At 36.2% G+C, this 19328-nt stretch overlaps 2 protein-coding genes across 3 annotated transcripts; one reads left to right on the top strand and one right to left on the bottom strand.

Moving 5' to 3' along the window:
- Window positions 1-582: 582 nt before the first annotated feature.
- reep2 (receptor accessory protein 2) lies at window positions 583-12347 on the bottom strand. Of its 2 annotated transcripts, none has more exons than XM_039648965.2 (8): window positions 12166-12347; window positions 9863-9935; window positions 8298-8374; window positions 8024-8144; window positions 7461-7574; window positions 6692-6839; window positions 2210-2376; window positions 583-805 (listed from the first exon to the last, which is right to left on the bottom strand). In XM_039648965.2, exons 1-8 carry the CDS (start codon window positions 12195-12197, stop codon window positions 731-733), a joined length of 807 nt encoding a protein of 268 aa, XP_039504899.2. In that variant the 5' UTR covers window positions 12198-12347; the 3' UTR covers window positions 583-730. The 2 variants fall into 2 exon arrangements, with proteins under 2 accessions (XP_039504899.2, XP_039504898.2); XM_039648964.2 differs by having other exon boundaries at window positions 583-808.
- A 1131-nt stretch (window positions 12348-13478) lies between these two features.
- Window positions 13479-15075, top strand: LOC120461159 (ladderlectin). The gene is made up of 6 exons (XM_039649301.2): window positions 13479-13615; window positions 13705-13783; window positions 13956-14053; window positions 14326-14448; window positions 14615-14726; window positions 14862-15075. The coding sequence occupies exons 2-6, from the start codon at window positions 13723-13725 to the stop codon at window positions 14939-14941; spliced, it is 474 nt and encodes a 157-aa protein (XP_039505235.2). The 5' UTR covers window positions 13479-13615; window positions 13705-13722; the 3' UTR covers window positions 14942-15075.
- Window positions 15076-19328: the final 4253 nt, after the last annotated feature.

Here is a 19328-nt window from a genome sequence, read left to right on the forward strand (position 1 = left end):
AACATAAATGTCTTATGATACTTTAAAAACGCTACACAAATGTAAAATTAGCACAAGGGACTGCTTATGCGAGTTGAACGCCTCCAGCCCCAGCTGACAAAAGTGCTATTAATGGCAGAGCCTGCAGCTTCCAGGAGACATCTGACCTCTTCGATCATGAATATTCACAACAAATTTGGATATTCTGAGGCCCGGAATACGAACAGCACTGCTCTGGGCGCTTCCAGAACTCTCCACGGACGCTGTACTCGTGTAAATCAAGTCTGTTCCTATTCATTTAATAGCCCGATTGTTCTGTTCCCAATTCTTGTTCGTCCCAAAGCGTGTGGCCTACATGCTAAAAAAAAAAAAAGGGGGAACCGGCCTCCATTTTGGAAAACAGAGTTCTGGCATGGTTATAAGGAACAAAAGTGTGCGATCATGTGCAGGCACTGCTTTCTGGTCTCATGCTTTACAAAGATGTTCTCTAGTATTAAGGCCTACAGAGAATAAGACAAGACCCATCCTTACTTAACACACACACATGAGTGATAACGTGGAAAATAAACGCATGAAGCCTGATGTCTACATATATTCACCGCATTAAAACTATTAGACAAAAACAGCCCCAGGCGATGTGTTTGTGTGTATCAGTGCGTATCTATAGCAAAGGGCCCAAATATTTGGTTGTTAGTGTGAGAAAGCATGTGATGTTTGTGTATTTCCCAGGGATGGATGAACGCAGTGTGACTCATGGTGATTCGGCAATGTTGTTGGTCGTTGTTGTGGCTTTCTTCTTTGGCGGTTTCTTCAATGTCTTGGTGGTCTGCTGGGGATGACAGCAAGAAACGTTGGTGAAAGAAAAATAGGATTAATACAATTTTACATTTATAACAAGACCTAAAGGATACACAATTTAGTGAAGGGATGTGCTAATGACAGCTCACAAACACAAGGCATTGGAAAATGTGTATACAGAAAATAAACAGTTATCTTTTTCTGGTTTACCTTCAAACAGGCAGATGTGATAGACTACAGTGCATTTAGAAAGTATTCAGAGACCCCTCTTATTTTGCTTTGATGCAGCCTTAAAGGGATACTCCACTTTTTTGGAAATAGGCTCATTTTACCACTCCCTCAGAGTTAAACAGTTGAGTTTTACCGTTTTCGAATCCATTCAGCAGATTTTCTGATATTTAGAAGAATCAGTAACTAGACAGTTTCTGGTCTCATTGAGTTACATAGTATATTTTTTTCCTACTATGGAAGTCAATGAGACCAGAAACTGTCTGGTTACTGATATTCTTCTAAATATCAGAAAATCGACTGAATTGATTTGAAAACAGTAAAACCCAACTGTTAAACTCTGGGAGAGTGGTAAAATGAGCATTTTTCCAAAAAAAAAGAAGTGGTGTATCCCTTTAAGGTGCAATCACATTGTCAAAATGCGAAAAGGTCAATAGTGTAGTGTATGAAGCACTGCTCACACAGAAGTCACTTTCCAACCGAGCAGTTTTGAGTTAATCAACTCAGTGAATCCAAATATCTAACTTGAACTTGTAAAATATTTTGCCCTCAAACGAAATTCCAGATAATGTGGATTCCTTCTGAAATGACTGGATGTGACCACATCTTTAAAAACTTTTTTTTTTTTTTTTAATCTACTCTCCATAACCCATTATGACAAAATGATAAATAAAAAAAAAATGGATTTGCAAATGTATAAAAAAAATAATTAAATACAGTATCACATTGGCATAAGTATTCAGACCCTATTATGCTTTTCCAGATATTACCTGTCATGTAGTGTGTAATAAGGCTGTTTGCAAATGTAAACGGTCTACAAAGTTACAAAGATGAAATGAGTTATTGTCTCCCAAAAGAAAGAACCAATTTTGAACTCCCTGAAACAAGTTGTCAATAATTTCAGTGTTTATTCCTGCTCAAAACTATGTAGGTTTGTTTGCATAATGGCCTATGTTCTTCATTGGCTGCCTGTGAACAATGTACTTTGATCCTCAAACACTGTAGTTGTGGCTGAGGCCTGGAAGAGTTTAGTTTGTGTTGTTGACATGTCAAAAAGACACTGTTTTCTGCTCTGTGAAAGTAAATTCACTTTGCATTAACTTCTAAGTCATCCGCCATTGGTAGGAGTGGCAAAAAATAGCTTTAGGCCCTGTCTATGAGTAAAAGAAACAAGAAAAAAAAAGGAGGGTTGTAGAGCACAAACCTCTGTCTTGGTAGCGGCTGGTTTCTTGGCTGCTCTGACGCTTGCAGTGCGTTTGGGGGCCTTATCAGCCACATCTTCATCTGAATGCTCAGTCCTGCCATCCGACTGCTCATCCGAGCGAGAGCTGTGCTGTGATTCAGTGTCAGCCGGAATGGGTGTGGCACGAACTGGGGAAAACAACAATGATGGATACAGTTTAGACAGAATTCATACTCTGCAGCATGTGCTGTACTGGATTTTTCCCTTCTAGATGAGCAGCTGCCATGAATGTGACATGTTGCCATTTGCTTTTTATTGGTCCGAGGAAAATAGATTTTGAGTAGGTCTCTCAGGCCAGGCGTTTTCAAACTTTTTAATGCCAAGTATCCCTTAATATGAGGTTCTCTTTTCATAATTCATATACATAATCAAAATGTTAGAAATGTGTACATTATCTGGAAATATGTATACATGTATGTACATAAAATATAGCAAAGTAACGGCCATTTCAATTCGTTCAATCACATCAATTCGTTCGTTGAATGAACCAAATGACACGAAAAAAGATTCGTTCATTTTGATAAACGAGTTCGAACAGGAGTCACAGAACAGCGTAAGGCGAGCATTTGTGCTTATAAAACTTAAACTTTATTATAATTTTTTTTTAAATGAGCGATCGTTTCACTTGATAAGACTCTTATTCATCGTCTGGAATCGTTTAAAGCCCTTTGAACAGTTTGCAGTTTGCATTGAAACTGTCTTTTGGACCTTGAACCGTTTGGTTCCCATTAAAATCCATTATATGGAGAAAATGCTGGAATGTTTTCATCAAAAACCTTAATTTCTTTTTCGAATGAAGAAAGAAAGACATGGACATCTTGGATGACATGGGAGTGAGTAAATTATCAGCAAAAGTTTTTTTTTTTTTAAAGTGAACTACTCCTTTAATCTCATGATTATAAATTCTGTAAATGTAATGACATTTTTATATTATTTATTAATGAATAAATATAATAATTTGGTTGAACATTCACAACACAGTTGCTCAAATGATGGAACTGACATTTACAGTTTAGATTGGGGCCACTTTCATATGTGAAAATGGTTTTGAAAATGGAAATGTGTTTTGATATGTATATTCAAAAAAGTGGAAGTTGATAACAAAATATCAGTTAAGTGATATCAAATTTGTTTGACGTTATGATACGATAAAAAGGTAAGGTTAGAACTGCTGCCTGTTAAGTATCGGTTACAGACAAGTACCTAAAATGAGCCACATTTAAGAGGTCACATGAATCGAATAAAACGAATCAACCAAGCCAAATAGGAGCATAAATGTGTCTTGTGTCTTGTGGAGTGCACATTGGCTCTCAGGCATTGTGGCGCTCTTTGGCATTTAAAGCTTGCCAGACCTCATTCAAAGCCTGAAACAAAGAAGAGCCCTTTACTTGTCTATTCACGATGTGTGTTTGACGCTCGGTAATTCAAAGAAGGCGCTCTGTGTGCTAACAGAATCTCATTATTGAAATCATCACCTCTGTGAAACTCTGGATAACTCTACCACAGGCTTTGTTCATGTTTCCTGTAAAGCTTCACATGGGGGTCATGACCTGCAGCAACTTGCAGTTTAATGACGTCATAGTGTGTGAAGAGACTAAACTTCATGGCCTTGATCTGCTTGAATGAGTGCTGAAACTCATCCAAGCGGAGCATGAACAAACTCCCGCAGACTGATCCCTCGTCTCTCTCTCTCTCTATCCAGTAGGCAGCTGAATCACGTGCTGGTCACATCAGCATTATAAACAGGCTGAGACAATGGCTGCCTGCAAAGCGGCTTTCAGTGAGTCAGCAAACACACACATACACACCTCACTGACCTGCCTGTGTGTGTTTGAACAGGCCATTTTAAATAGGAGTTACATTGAAATAGTAAAAGGATATTTACTACAGTTATTGGTCATGTACAGACATTAAAGAAGAGGATTTATTGTGGTTACATACCAACATTTTTCAATCCGCACCTGTCTGCTCCTGTGTGTACAGGATTACATTTAAGGAGTCACACCTGTTGTTGTTTTGCAACCAAACACTGACTGTGTGAACGTGGCCTATTATGTTTTAGTTCCTAGATACACTTCAAGCAAAACTGGAGAACGAACTGGTGTGACATCATTTCAAACAACATTAGGCAGAAACAAAGTTAGTTTTGGGAGTTCAAAACAGCTTGCCAAACTTTCCGGATCTGGATCTTGGATGTGGACATTCTAATCTGCATTAACCCAAATTAAGCGTTCATATAATGGTTTTCTATGGGAGGAAAATGCTTAACGTTTTCTTAATTAAACACGTTGCATTCACATTCTGGGCTCATCTGATTTTTTGTATATAGTATAGCTTACTTTATTATGCTTTTAGTATCGTTACAATTAATAAATGCATGCACAATTATCCACAAACTTCATAAATGTTGCAGATATGTTTTACTATGCACGTAAACAAATACTTTTCAACGTTACGTATGGGTGCAAAATTCAGGATTAAAAAAATGTGCAGCAATTTGTACAAATAGTGTTGCGTTGTAGCCATTAAAGCCATTAACTCCGGCGCAAAATGAACCTTTGGTCTAATAAAACATCGGTACCAATTCAACCGTTCTCTGAGATTTGTTTTCATGATAATCGAATGTAAAGAGTTTTATCTCAAAAAACTGTTTAGCGTATAACTAGGGTTGGGTATCGTTTGAATTTGAACGATTCTGATTCCGATTCCGATTCCTTGTTTCGATTCCGGTTCCTAACGATTCTCGATTCCGATTCTTTTAAGAGGCAGGGTCAAAAAAGTTTAGCTAACCTTGCTAACCAACGGCCTTTCTGAAGGAAATAATCCTTTCTGAAGGAAATACTCCTTCTGTAAAAATACTCCTTTTGTCACAAATTTTGCATTTTGCCGAGATTTCGTTATTTTTAGAAAAGTGAAGTCACACTTTGGATCGCCGACGTAAGGTACTCATGTTCGACTCGCGTGGTTATGCCAACACTTCCGGTAGACGCTTCTTCGTTGGTGTTGTTCAGCGGTTTCTTATTCCGCTCGCCGGACTGTGAATATCGAAACTAGGAATCGAAATTTTAACTTTTGAACGATTCCGGGAAAAACGAAAAGTTAGTCTCGGTTCCAATCGATACTCGATTCTCGATACCCAACCCTACGTATAACGCTAGTAATGGCAAAGAGTATAGAAGAACAAGAGGCGAAACTCTGATGCTTTTTCGGTAACAGCCACTAGATGGCGCTTCGGTAGCGCGGCAGCCATATCGGGGTGAAAATTCCAACTGGAGTTACTGGACAACAGCACAGATAACAGTTTTTTGAGGTAGTTTTTTCTTGCATTAGTGAGTGTTTCCATTGTATGCAACTTTACACTTTTACTACTATTATTAGTTACCAACTCCACTAGGCCTGAAATATATTTTGGACGTTTTAATCCCCTGGATCATGCTATAAACATGATGATCATTGATGCGATGTGTCCGTTACCCTACAACTAATTGCCACTTTGGACATTGGCTTTTTTGGACAGTGTTTTTTTGTTTGTTTACACATGGTCTTGCGTCGTTAATATAAGAAAAAAAATGTTTACTGTAAAGCTATTCTTTTGCTGTTATATATTGTCAAACATTTACATTTTAGTAAGTTACAACATTTATTGCTGAATTAATTTATTTCATTGATAACTTATTTTTGTAAGTAACGTTATGTGTACCTCCCGGGAAACGGTCTATGTTATTACAACTTTATGAACTGATATCACTTTATTCTTCATCTATCACACTTAATGTGAGTAAAGTAATAGGCTATAGCCTAATGAATTAAATTCTCAAACTTCCCTGTCTCAAGTTATGTGGGGGTAAAAGCCCGGTTAAGTAGCAACTTCTTTTTTTTTTACTGCTATGCGAGTTAAATAATCACCTAGCCTAATTATTTCAACCTAAAAATGATCTCTGCACTGGACTAAATATATGACTGCCGTGCCGAGTCGCTTTCACCCCCGAAATGGCGGAAGCGTAGGGCTGCTGCTGCAATGGAACGTTCTATTGGCTTTCACTTCTTGTCAATATACGTTCTTTGGTAATGGGGGAATTTAATAAGTAAAAAGAAATCGCTATAGTTTATACCACTAACAAGGCTCAAAATAGCCCCACACTCACACAGTAACATAATGAGGGTCCCTACATGCAAAACGAAGCATTGAGAACTGTGTAAGTGTACAGACCGTTTAATAAGAATATACTTTATAAAGACAGTCCACTTTGTGTATACAGGCAGGAGCCATATTTGGAAAACAGACTCGATAAGTCGATCCCCGAATGCCGTTCATACAGTTCAGAAGTTCGCTGAACTTCATACAGTTCAGCTCACTCAGCACGACGTTCATGGTTTGACTTGTCGTGACTGTTTTCCAAAGATGTCTGTATACAAGAAGTGCACTGTTGTTTTGTGTGTTACCTGAGCGTGTGACAGTTTTAGCACGAGGTAGCGTGGCTGCGGTGTGGGTGTCGTCTGTGCTGTCCAGCTGCAGCTCGTCTTCGTTCTGAATCAGAGTCAGATCCTGCATGCTGAAGCTACGCAGCTTCTCTGATAGCACACCCTGACCCTGCAGTCCAATGCACAAAAGAAAAACGTTACAAGTGCATAGTCTTATTCAAGATGCATAACAATATTACTGGATGTACTTGTTCTTTGCTGAAACACAGTTTGAATAAAAGACAAATGTGAACTTGACACTACACTATACACTGATACATTTCTTTAACCCAAAAATGAAAAATCTGTCATCATTTACTGTCATGTTGTTCCTAACTTTGGAACACAAATGAAGATCTTTTTAATGAAATATGAGAGCTTGAACTGAAATATGAGACGTTAAAGCGTTACACGTTAAAAATAACTTAATTCGCGTTCTGATAAACTAAAGTCTTATGGGGTTAGAAGAACATGAAGGTGAGTAACTAACAGATTTTTAATTTTTGTGAGATTTCTATCCCTTTAACTTTATACGCAATAAATATCTGCACCTACAGGTCACAACAATAAGAATTTTGATATTTGCTTGGTTTTACTTGCCTATATTTTCATTGGCTCCACCACAAAAAAGTATATTATGTTTTTATTGTTTTTTTTTTTTTGTTTTGTTTTTTTCAGAAAGAAATAATATTATATGCTACTGTTCAAAAGTTTGTGGTGTCTTTTAAAGAAATGAATGCTTTAATTTCACCTTTGAGGCGGCTGTGACGGCTGCAGTAGCTGCAATGTTGAGTCCTCTCTTCCCAAACCGCATCATGGTCTCATAACTGCGGTCTTTAGCCTGGGTTATGTACTCATCAATTTCCTGTAACACACATATACATCATGCAACACAAATCCATTAATCTGCCTTAACTCCCTGATTGGTGAAGTGCTCAGGAAACCTGTTTGAAAACAACCACCTATAGACCTTATGCACCAGGGAAACGTGGGCGCCGTCATCTTTAGAATAATATTGTCTTACTTCCGTTTTTGCGGTCGCACTGTATATTTCTATGGCATCGCTGTCGAGAGGTAATTAGGTGGTGAAGTGGATTTACTTATTGAAGAGTTAACAAAAGTTATCATGAGCATTGTAATGTTTATTTAATGTTTGAATTTTTTAACAAGCAGTTCATTCATACCTATGCAAGATCGCTGTGAAAATACAGACTGGAAGTCAAAAGACAACGAGCGCAGCACTGAAAAGGGGCGGGGCTCCATAAGATCTATAACAATAGTTTGATTCTATTCATGAAGCAAGTTCATTTGTACCTTTTCTTTATTGGAGAGCGTGGGGTGCACGAACTTGCGGTACAATACGCTGGAGCCCTTGGTGTACGGGGACAACAGCCAGACAACAAAGGCAATCTTAAGCTCAAAATAAAATGGAAACCTGGCAAAATGGGAGGTCAACATATTAATTAATGCAACAAAAAGTAAAGACAGATGAATAATCACTAATAATAATAATAGGGATAACGATGGCCATATTATTATATAAATAAAATGTTGTGATATTATTATCTTAAAAAATCAGTTGACTGACCAAGAGAGAAGCATATCTGTGATCGTCTCTGCCGTCGTAAATATCGCAAACACTATCCAGTACATCATCCATTTCACCTGAGGAAAGAAAAACATACATTATTAAAAATAAATTGGAATAAATAACAATAATCTTCAGGGTTTTTTTTTTTTTTTTAAACAACAGAGCAGTTTTAGCAGCTTTCTTGTTAGCCGATAATGAAGAGTCATAGAATAACTTTTTTAATCAACACAGAAAAGCCTCAAAATAGGCTTTAGGCGTAAGTACATTCTATAACAAATTCTATTTCAAATTTCTATTTCAAAAAAAAAAAGTGTGTTGTAAGCAGAGAAAATGAGCCAGGCTACTTCTTTCCAGAACTCCTTTTCATAATCACATTATGAGGTAAACTTGAGGGAACAAAATATTTTAATTTATTTCATAGCACATTTACTTATTTATATATTTTTTTTAGTTAAAAGGAATATGTGGATTTTGATAATTATGTATTTATTTGTACATTTTGTATTTATATATTTATTTATCTATACATTTGTGGACTTTTGTTTATTTAACAGCTTTCGTCCTCCACATGTAACAGAACTACCACAAAAAAAAATATATAATTTATAATCACAGGGTAGTCTAATTCAACATGTAAATGGATTACGGTCATCAGATGTGTGGAGGACTGTTTGCATTATGCATGATAAATAAGTCATATTAAAGACTGTAACTGCAATTAAACTGGCTAAATAAATTAAATGCTCAATGGGCTAACTAATATATCTGCTGAACACTTGGAATACAAAATATGCTGAAAACCCAAACATTTGTCTCTATCTGTACTGCCACTAAGATTAACAGCCAATTAAGCAATTATCAAATGACGCATCACTATGTTTGCCTTTTTATTAAAAGCTTGTGCATTCATAAATCCAGTTCCACAAGAAAACAGAAGAATAAAAGGTTATGAAATGCCCAAACCTTTTACTACACATGAATGGAAAGCAGTCCTATTTGTAATACAGATGAGACTAAAACTGGTGTCCGGGGGAGCAAACTGCTGCCCTAGTAGTCTCCATAGCAACTAGTAACCTGCGACTCCAAGATAAATCGTTTCCAAAAATAGTATGATGAATGTACATATTTCACCAATATTTGATTTCTGCATAGCAGAAATAAAAATAAATATTCCATTTACACAAATGGTATGGTTTAGTCAGTGAATTCCTCAGGCTTAACCTTTCAACCTCGGTACCAAATGTATAGTATAAATAACTAAAATCAACCAACAAAACATTTATATATTGATAAAATATAGCTATAGTAAAGTAATATATATATATATATATATATATATATATATATATATATATATATACTGTATAGAGAGAGAGAGAGAGAGAGAGAGAGAGAGAGAGATGTGTATACACATATATATATATATATATATATAGAGAGAGAGAGAGAGAGAGAGAATATATATATATATATATATATATATATATATATATATATATATATATATATATAAGAAAAAATAAGAACCAATATCCTAATTGAAGTCGTACTGAAATACTCACATACTCCTTGACGTTTTTCGTCTTCACAGCCTTATAAGAGGAATAGGCTGGGTAGAGAGTCCCGAAGGCCAGGCTGCAGAGAGAAAAGACCCTTATTGAACACACTCCCAGCAGAAACAGGCAAGCTCATCTTACCATTACACCAACTCACTTCAGCAGCTAAAATTTCACTTGCACCATTACCTCAAGTTACAGGACCCAATTACAACACTTAAGAGGCTGCCTATTATAAGAGTTATAGGATGGCTATCTCCAGTGCATTCAAATCTAACCAGAACAGAAATAATCAAGTTTATGAAATCACACAACCAATACTGGTGGTGACTGATAAAATCATTAAGAGGCTCTGCACAGTGAAAAGCAAGCTCATAAATCGTATCCCAGACAATACTAACCCTACTGTACACACACCAACATGTTTCATGACGCTATTGGAAGCAAACACTCTGAATCTGAGAGCCATTAAAAGTAAATCATTTATGAGCGCATGAAGCGGGATCTACACACAAAAGGACCAGATTCAACACAGATGCCCTGCATGTATGAACTCAGACACGTGCGCACTCCTACACACACAAACATGCCATTTTGTGCTGAGGCGACAAAATCTGAATGTTCTGCACTAGTAGATCCAGAAGAGGATGACAGGATACAGGAGAGACCACACCTACCCACTGCAGCTGGCATGAGTACATCCGGATCACTGTCCTGCGGCTTTAAGTCACCATGAAATCAAAATAGGCAATTCTTATTTTATAATGGAATATTGCAGTTTATTATCAATGATTTATATGTGCGAATATTATAATTTTTTTTTTCTCAAATCACATGCCCTTGAGATCTTGAATCAAAATAACTTCCACACACTCTTGCAGCGACATCTCTTCTCTGACACGTTTACTGGCATGAGGGCGGGGCAACCTGTCCACAACCATCCAATCAATTCCCCGAGGACAAAATCAAGTCCCACACTACATTTTATCTTGTTCGAAAATCCATTTCACAGAGATATACATCACAATAGAGAAGAAACATATAGTAACTTGTTTCATGCTGACTTCAAAAACATGCTTTAAAGGGATAGTTTTAAAAACCTGTTTAAGTTTCTTTCTTCTGTTGAACCCAAAACAGAATATTTTGAAGAATGTTGCTAACCAGAGTTGACAGCACCATGGAAATCAAGTGCTACCAACTGGGGTTAGAGAAAAAAAAAACGTATCCAGGTTTGGATTGGAACAACTTGAGGGTAAGTAATGACAAAATGTTCATTTTTAGTTTATCTATCCCTTTAACTTATACTTATGCATATGCATTATATTCTGCAAATGTGCAGACCGTGAACCATGTGTAATGCATAATGAAGCATGAGGACAACGAGGCAGTCTGGCGCATGGCAGACCACATGCCCTCTGTCCCGTTACAACTAGCCTGACTCAGATATTGCATCTGCTCACCACAGTTAAAGCCACCACAAAGAGCATTCCATGAGATTCAGCAAAACCACGATAATGATGCCTGATGTTTGTTTTTAATGGCCTCTATCCTGACCAACAAACAATGAATTCAGCCTCTGCCATTTGCCCAAGCAGTCTTTGGAACAATTTGTGCAGCACATGTATGGCCTGTTTGATGTAATCAAATCATGGATTTAGTATTCGAAGTACGATCCAATGAGAATCAAAATCACCTGACTGTAAATCTCACTAAAGAACCCACTGAGACCCATACATCACAAATGAGTCATATGGAACAGAAAGAGATTATGTAACGTTACCAGCTGGGACAAATCAGCTGGACAGGTAGGACTTCTTAGTGAAAACCCCATCTTAGAAATCTTTGATCACAGTTTGTGATTTAAAAAAAAAAAAAATATGCATTTGAAAGTATGATGACATCATACAAAGGAGATGATGTGATGGATGTAAAACAGTACCGTTACATCTGGGACGCCTAAAACCTGCCCATATGTTTTGTTTTGTTTTTTACATTTTTATATTTCACATCCTCTATGGAAGTGTTTGGTACATTAAGACCCAATTTCATACCAACTGGATTTTTGATCCAGGTGAAAATCACACAACAAGCAACACAATCCTCGTCTGAGTGAAGTCCTCGCTTTGTTTTATTTTTTTAACCCTATATGCAATTTAGCTGTAATAGCTGAATATCTTTAGATCCCTATAATTGTTAATATTAAAGCATTTCCCTGCAAAAATAAGCAGAATTGTTTACATTTACATTGAAAAGCCTCATGTATCCGCAGCAACACAACACAAACACGCGCGCGCCGCATATACACTCACACCACCATTCGCGAAATGATCCACGACACCATCTTGATCTCTGCGAGGACTTTTCCTTATTTTAGTCGATTATTCAACATCTCCATTCCTACCACACGACACGGGTGATGTTTAATATCAGGAGGGATCTCAACGGGTGTTGTGTGTCTGCCGTTATGATGACGGGGAGCCTCTGCATATGCGCTCAGTCTGTCAGCCCGTGTCTCTTAAAGGGACAGTGACATCTTTACACGTGCTCCGTTTATTAAAAAACAAATATTCATTTTATCTGTTTCATTGATGCCCAGACAAATATTTGACATGGTATCCATAGTTTTCGTCACATAGGTACTAGTACATGGTTATTGCTAGTACTGTAAAACCAACCATATTGATCTAACATTGACTGTCGCTCCAGTCACAGGGGTTATAACTTAATAAGAAAAAGGATAATAATAAGAACTGTAGCCTTCATTTTACTTTCATATGATAGGTCGGTGGTGTATGTGGACTCATTTTAACCATGTAGGATGTCATAGATCAATTGTCATAATTTGCAGCTAGAAAGTCCATCAGGATTTTTTTTAATTTATTTATTTTTTTTATTATTATTATTATGTGCCATTCCGACCTTTAAAATTTTGCATTTGGATGAACTGTTGTGTTTAAAGTTAAACTAATGTTCAATGTATTTAGAAGTGAAACTACACGGATATGTTTTAATAAATAGCCTAGCCTATCTTCAGCTCAAAATGGTACATTTGTATTTTCTGTGAAAAAAACAAGGCGGCTATGGTTGGTTCATTTAGGCCTAGCTTGCAAGACCTTCGGTGCTGCTTGGAGCCCTATATTAATAATATTGTTTTTAAATAACCATTTTAAAATAACCAATTAAAACATAGTATTAGGGACAAATTACTTTTTTTGCTGAAGGTTAAAGTATGACCACTAATGAATTAATATCTGACAATTATGCCGTTAACAGCAAAATAGTAAGGCATTTATGTCTTTTGCGAACAGCTGATAGCTACTCCACGGTGCTAACTAAGTTATTGTCATGACCATAGACTGTAAAAAAAATAATTTTTTTATAAAGACCAGACTGTAAAAAAAAATGACCATCTATGGTCATTACATGAACATCTCAGGTGAAGGTAATGAGCAGGTAATGAGTAAGTTACGGCTTCTAAACTTTTTTTTTCTTTTTTTTTTCTTTTTTTTTTTAGGCCTGTGATACGATTGTTTTCAGCCGCAACATTAATCAATCGTTCGTACGATGGGATTGGCTGTCGTCATTCGAATGTTTCGTGATTCACACGTGAACCCTGTCGTAAGATGATTTCTGCGCTCGGATCTAGATTGATAACTGAGGCCCACTAAGTAAAGTAGGCTATAAACGCACGCAGGGCTTTTTCTGGAAATTCACAGAAACGTTCTCTGAGATTCTGAAGACACCAATCTGAAAAACCAGGTGAGTGTTTGAAACAAAAGCGTACTGAATAACTTTTGCTTTGTCTCTGAAATACATAGAGATTTTTTAACTTTACTATTCGTTTTTAGGTTCATTTCAGATTCATCATGGCAGTGCTGAGAAGTCTTTCGCTACTTTTTGTTATCTTCTCCTTGGGCAATGCACAAAGTAACCAAAACCTTAATCTGTTAACCCGTGCTAGTCTATTTATTTTAGTTTATAGGCCTAAGTGCATTTTGAAGTATAGTAGGCTGCACAATTTTTGGCATATCACACAAACTTGAAATTAGTTGAAGTATTTTTGCTGTAATTACATAATCCCCAAAACATTTATGTGCAGGATTGACACCTGCAAGAAGATGCCCACGTGGATGGAATAGTCTTGGATACCGGTGCTACAAGTACTTCTCTGAATCAGTTCAATGGGCCTCAGCAGAGGTAATGTTTTAGTTACAGCAAAGTTATTTGGACAAGACTTTATATTAGGAATATCTAAATACTTACTTTAGACAATGCATTTATTGTAAAAATATTTGCTGCTATTGAGGTGGGAAAAGGGTAAAGTTAGGGACAGGTTTGACGGAATGGTTGGGTTTAAGGGTGGGTTAACACTCGGTCAACAGTAATCATTGTTTGACTTACAGCTGTATTAATTGCTTTTTTTTCTGCTAAAAAGATTACATTTTGTAATGATAAATTTGTTTCTTCAGAGACTCTGTCAGAGTCTCGGTGCGAATCTCGCATCTGTGCATGATAAAGAAGAGAATGATTTCCTGCTGGGACTGATGCCGGCTTCCTCAAGAACTTGGATTGGTGCTCATGATGGTGAACAAGTAAGTTAACTTGTGCCCTTAAAAAAAAAAAAACCTGTTTAGCTAAACTGAAATTTCTGCTTTAATCAAAGGCATAGTTTCTAATGAAGAGAGTCTGATTTCAATGCTGAACTTAATAGGCTTAAGTTTGACCACTAGTCACTTTGTGTTTCTCTTCACTTATTAGGATGGAGAGTGGTTTTGGAGTGATGGATCTGTGTTTCAATATAACAACTGGTGCTCTGAGGAACCTAACAATTTTGATGGTCTTGAGAACTGTTTGGAGATCAACTGGACCTGTGAGTGCACTTTTTCAATTATAATTTGCAATCCCATTTCATATCGTATGGTAACTTTAAACGACTTGTTTGGATTTCATCAAGTGCTTTAACCCCACTGTAATGAGTAAACGATCTCATTATTCCACCCTACAGCTGACCGCTGCTGGAACGATGCTTCCTGTTCAACCTCAATGAGCTATGTTTGTGTTTTGGATAGGCGAGTTCCTCGGTAGTCTTCCTCCATTTTACACTTTTTCTGATCTGTTTGTGTATTTACAAGTGTTCTTCTAAAATCCAATCTGAGTTTTAGTCTCTGAATATTTTCTCTGAAACGCTCCTCAAAATAATAAAAGCATTTTGAATCGAAGCATGTGCATTGTGGACAATCCAATATATCGCATAGCAAGGTCTGAAGATCTGTTTAGTAGAATGATATTAGGGAAGGGGTTTAAAAGGCAATGAATGTCCTGTATAATGTAAATTGTGTATTTTTTTTTTTATTTTTAAAGAAATTGTTGGTTTTGATCTATTGTGGGGTGCCCCCTACTTCCAGCTTTATTAGGTTCCTAAAGCTAAATGTCCCAGTGCCAAACTATAAGGTTGGTTGTGTTCAATTATAATAGCTTACTCCACTACATAAGGGCTTAGACACAAAGTTGTAGTAAAAATAACTGATGAAGAAACCATACCTGCAGGCTAAAAAAAAAAAAAAACCTTTCTAAATTCCAAAATCAGCCAGGGATACAAGATTATCACAAGAGTACTGGGGAAATATAGTTTTGTATTTATTCACCAAGTCCAGCAACATCCTTTTTCTTTTTTTTTTTCTTTTTTTTTGGACGGGGCTTTTAGATGTTTTACCAGTTATTTCCCTAATGAAGAGATCAAGCTCAATCTCTGTGACGTGACAATGAAACCCGTGTCTAAATGGTGCAATTCCTTCTCAAGCTCTCACCTTATCTCTCATATATTTATTTAAAATCTTCTGGATTTGGGTCTGTTTTTTTATGAAAGATTATTGCAAAAAGAAAAAAAAAATATATATATTTATTAATTTTGAGTTTTTTTATGGACTGAGCATTGAACAGACAATAAAATTTAAGATGGCTGCCGAATGTGTATGGCAATGAGAGACTGCAACTGAATCCGTTAAAAATCATGAAAATGACTTGACATCCAAGTAGATAAGTGAAGTCTATGTGGACATTGGGATTTAACTTTTATGAGTATTTCCCAATATTTTGATGTTTTGGGGAACTTCTGACAATACTTGTCAAGACTGTGAAAACCAGTCAAATTCAAGATGGTGGAAGTCAAGAAAGCTCTGAGAGAACTGGCAAAGAAAATTGATGGAATGGCTGAAAATGTGGGCAAGATAAGTGATTTGGTAGAGGATGTGAAGAAACTAAACAACCTACTTGCACAGAAGGATGAGAAAATTGCAGAGTTGGAAAAAAAGAGTTGATGACTTGGAGCAAAATACAAGAAAAGAAGATGTGGTCATTAGTGGCCTAAAAACAACACACCGCACTTACTCCAATGTCACCTGAGGGGAGAGCAGCGAAGTTGATATAATAGAGAAAGAAAAACAGACGCTGGAGGACCAGGTGATCAAGTTCTTCAATAGAAGGGATATCACTATTTACAAGGGGAGTATCGCTGCTTGCTACACCCTCCCCAAAAGGAATGGACAAATGGAAAGAACCATCATTTTGAGATTTGCAAACAGAATATAGAACTCTTGAAACAGGGAAAAAAGCTGAAGGACACGCACGTGTATGTAAATGAGCATCTCACGAAAAGGAATGCTGAAATAGCCAAACATGCAAGGGCACTGAAGAAACAAAGGAAAATCCATTTAACTTGGACAAGGGACTGTAAAATTTGGATACGTACAAATGCTTTATCTGGTGAAGAGATGAAGGTCCTGTTAATTCGGGACCTCAAAGACCTGGAGAAATGTGGTACTGTCTAGCCAACAAGAACATTTTCTTGAGGCCCAGATCTATCTGAGAGAGGTTTGCTTCATATATAAAGAGTCCAACTTGGTGGTGGTGAGCAGATTTATGCCTTTCATCGTGTTCCAGAGACTTATACTGAACCAACTTTCCTATTACAATATGATTACCTGTTAGAACTTCATATTATTTATATCCTCTAAAATTGTTTATTTTATTTTTTGTTGTAGTTAGATTTTTCTTGAACGAATTGCTCTATTATTACTTTTACTGGTGTGTATGTGCGTTGATCAGGATGTGTGAGATTGGGAAGAACGTTTGTGATCATATTGAACAATATGCAGGAGCGAGATATAGACCCAGAAAGTAATTTCTTTGACCAAGTTACAAGAAATTGTTTGTATTCAATCGTACATTTTAATAGCAGGAGTCTATATGCAAACTTTGAGAAGATCAGAGACTACTTGCAGCATAATACCATGCAATTTAACATATTTGCTATTTCTGAGAGTTGGCTCAGTCATGATAAAGGAATCCAACTTGAACTAGAAGGTTATCAATTACATTATGTGAAAAGAGTAAACAAAAGAGGTGGGGGGGGGGTTGCAATGTTTGTGGATAACAGGTTAAAGCATAGGATTGTCGAAAGTATGACGACTGTTATTGATGATATTTGTGAGTGTTTAACGGTGGAAATTGATATGGGTAAAATGAAGAATGTTGTCGTTAGTTGTGTTTAGAGCACCTAACTCTGGTATTGAAAGCTTCAAAGAAGTGTTTGAGGCCTTGATTTTGAATGCCAAGCAGAAGGTTGCTTATTTCAGTGGGGATTATAATATAGATTTTTGAAATCCGAGTAAATCACCTGCAATAGAAGAGTTTGTTGATGTAATGTACAGTATTGGCCTATATCCATGTATAAACAAACCGAGCAGAATTACCACCCACTCAGCAACTAAATATTCTCACAAATAATAATTAGAAAGTGGATTGTTAATAAATGATATTACTGACCATCTGCCAATATTTGTACTCCATGAATGTAAACACTAAAATTTGGATACCAGCAAAATAAATATACAGAGGAGATTAAGAACAGATTACACCATGAATAAATTAAAAAATGACTTGTTAGTTTAAGATTGGCAGAGTGTGTATGATGAAGGGGATGTTGATTTAGCCTACAACTCATTTCTAAATATCTTTTTGACTTTGTATAATAAAAATTGTCCAATCCAGCAATCAGAGATAACATCTAAACGTCCAAGTAAACCCTGGGTTACAAGGGGTCTGATAAATGCTTGCAAAAAAGAAAATTTGTTAAGCATAGAACTGAAGAGAAAGAACTTGACATATAAGAAGTAATTAACAGTTATCTTAAGAAAATGTAAAAAAGACTATTATGGTAGACTGCTGTAAAATAATAAAAACAATATAAAGGGTACATGGAATATCTTAAATTCAGTTATTAGAAGGAAAAAAACAAATACTGGTTTTCCAAAAGAATTTATTGATAATGGTAAAATAATTTAAAAACATGGATGAAAATGTGGCTGGTTTTAATAGATTCTTTGTGAACGTAGGCCCAAATTTGGCCAATGAGATAATACCTCCACAAAAGGGCGATGTCCCACAATATCCTGAACAAAGAAATCCAGCAACTATTTTTTTGAGAGATACTGATAAAACCGAAGTACTTGATATTGTTAATAACTTTAAGAATAAAACATCAAGGGACTGTAATGATATTGATATGCTTTTAATTAAACAATAATTGCAGTTATAGTAGATCCCATAGTATATATTTCCAATCTTTCTCTGAAATTGTGTTCTTTTCCCACAAATATGAAAATAGCTAAAGTGGTCCTTATCTTTAAAGCTGGTGAACAGAATCTTTATACTAACTATAGGCCAATCTCACAGCTTCCCCAATTCTCTAAAATTCTGGAGAAGATATTCTCCATTAGGTTGGATAGTTTTATTGACAAACATGGGATCTTAACTGATAGTAAATATGGTTTTAGAACAAACCGTTTTACATCTTTGGTTTTACTAGACCTGGTGGAAGAATTAACAACCAGTATTGATGATAAGAAGTTTGCTATAGGTGTATTTATAGACCTTAAAAAGGCCTTTGATACAATAGATCGTCATATTTTGCTTCAAAAATTGGAAATTTATGGAATTAGGGGAATAGGACTAAACTGGATAAAAAGCTATTTGGAACATAGACAACAGTATGTGCAGATGGGGGAGGAAAGGTCGAAGCTTCAAAATACAATATATGGTGTACCACAAGGTTCAATTCTTGGACCAAAATTATTTATATTGTACATAAATGATATTGTTAAAACTTCTGATTTGTTGGATTTTTTTATTTTTGCAGATGATACAAATATATTTTGTGAAGGAGAGGATCTTCAACATTTGTTGGAGACTGTCTCTAAAGAGCTGGCTAAGCTTAAACTGTGGTTTGATTTAAACAAATTATCTCTCAATATTAAGAAAACTAATTTTATGATCTTTGGGAAACGTAGAATTCCCGAAGATTTAACTATTGAAGTACTGTGTGATAATTCCAGATTAGAAAGAGTATATTTGAAAACTCGTTTTTAGGAGTAATAATTGATCATAAACTAAGCTGGAAACCTCAGTCAACTAT

Source organism: Pimephales promelas, chromosome 9 (assembly GCF_988280905.1).
Source record: "Pimephales promelas chromosome 9, fPimPro1.hap1.1, whole genome shotgun sequence".
Taxonomy (NCBI): Eukaryota; Metazoa; Chordata; class Actinopteri; order Cypriniformes; family Leuciscidae; genus Pimephales; species Pimephales promelas.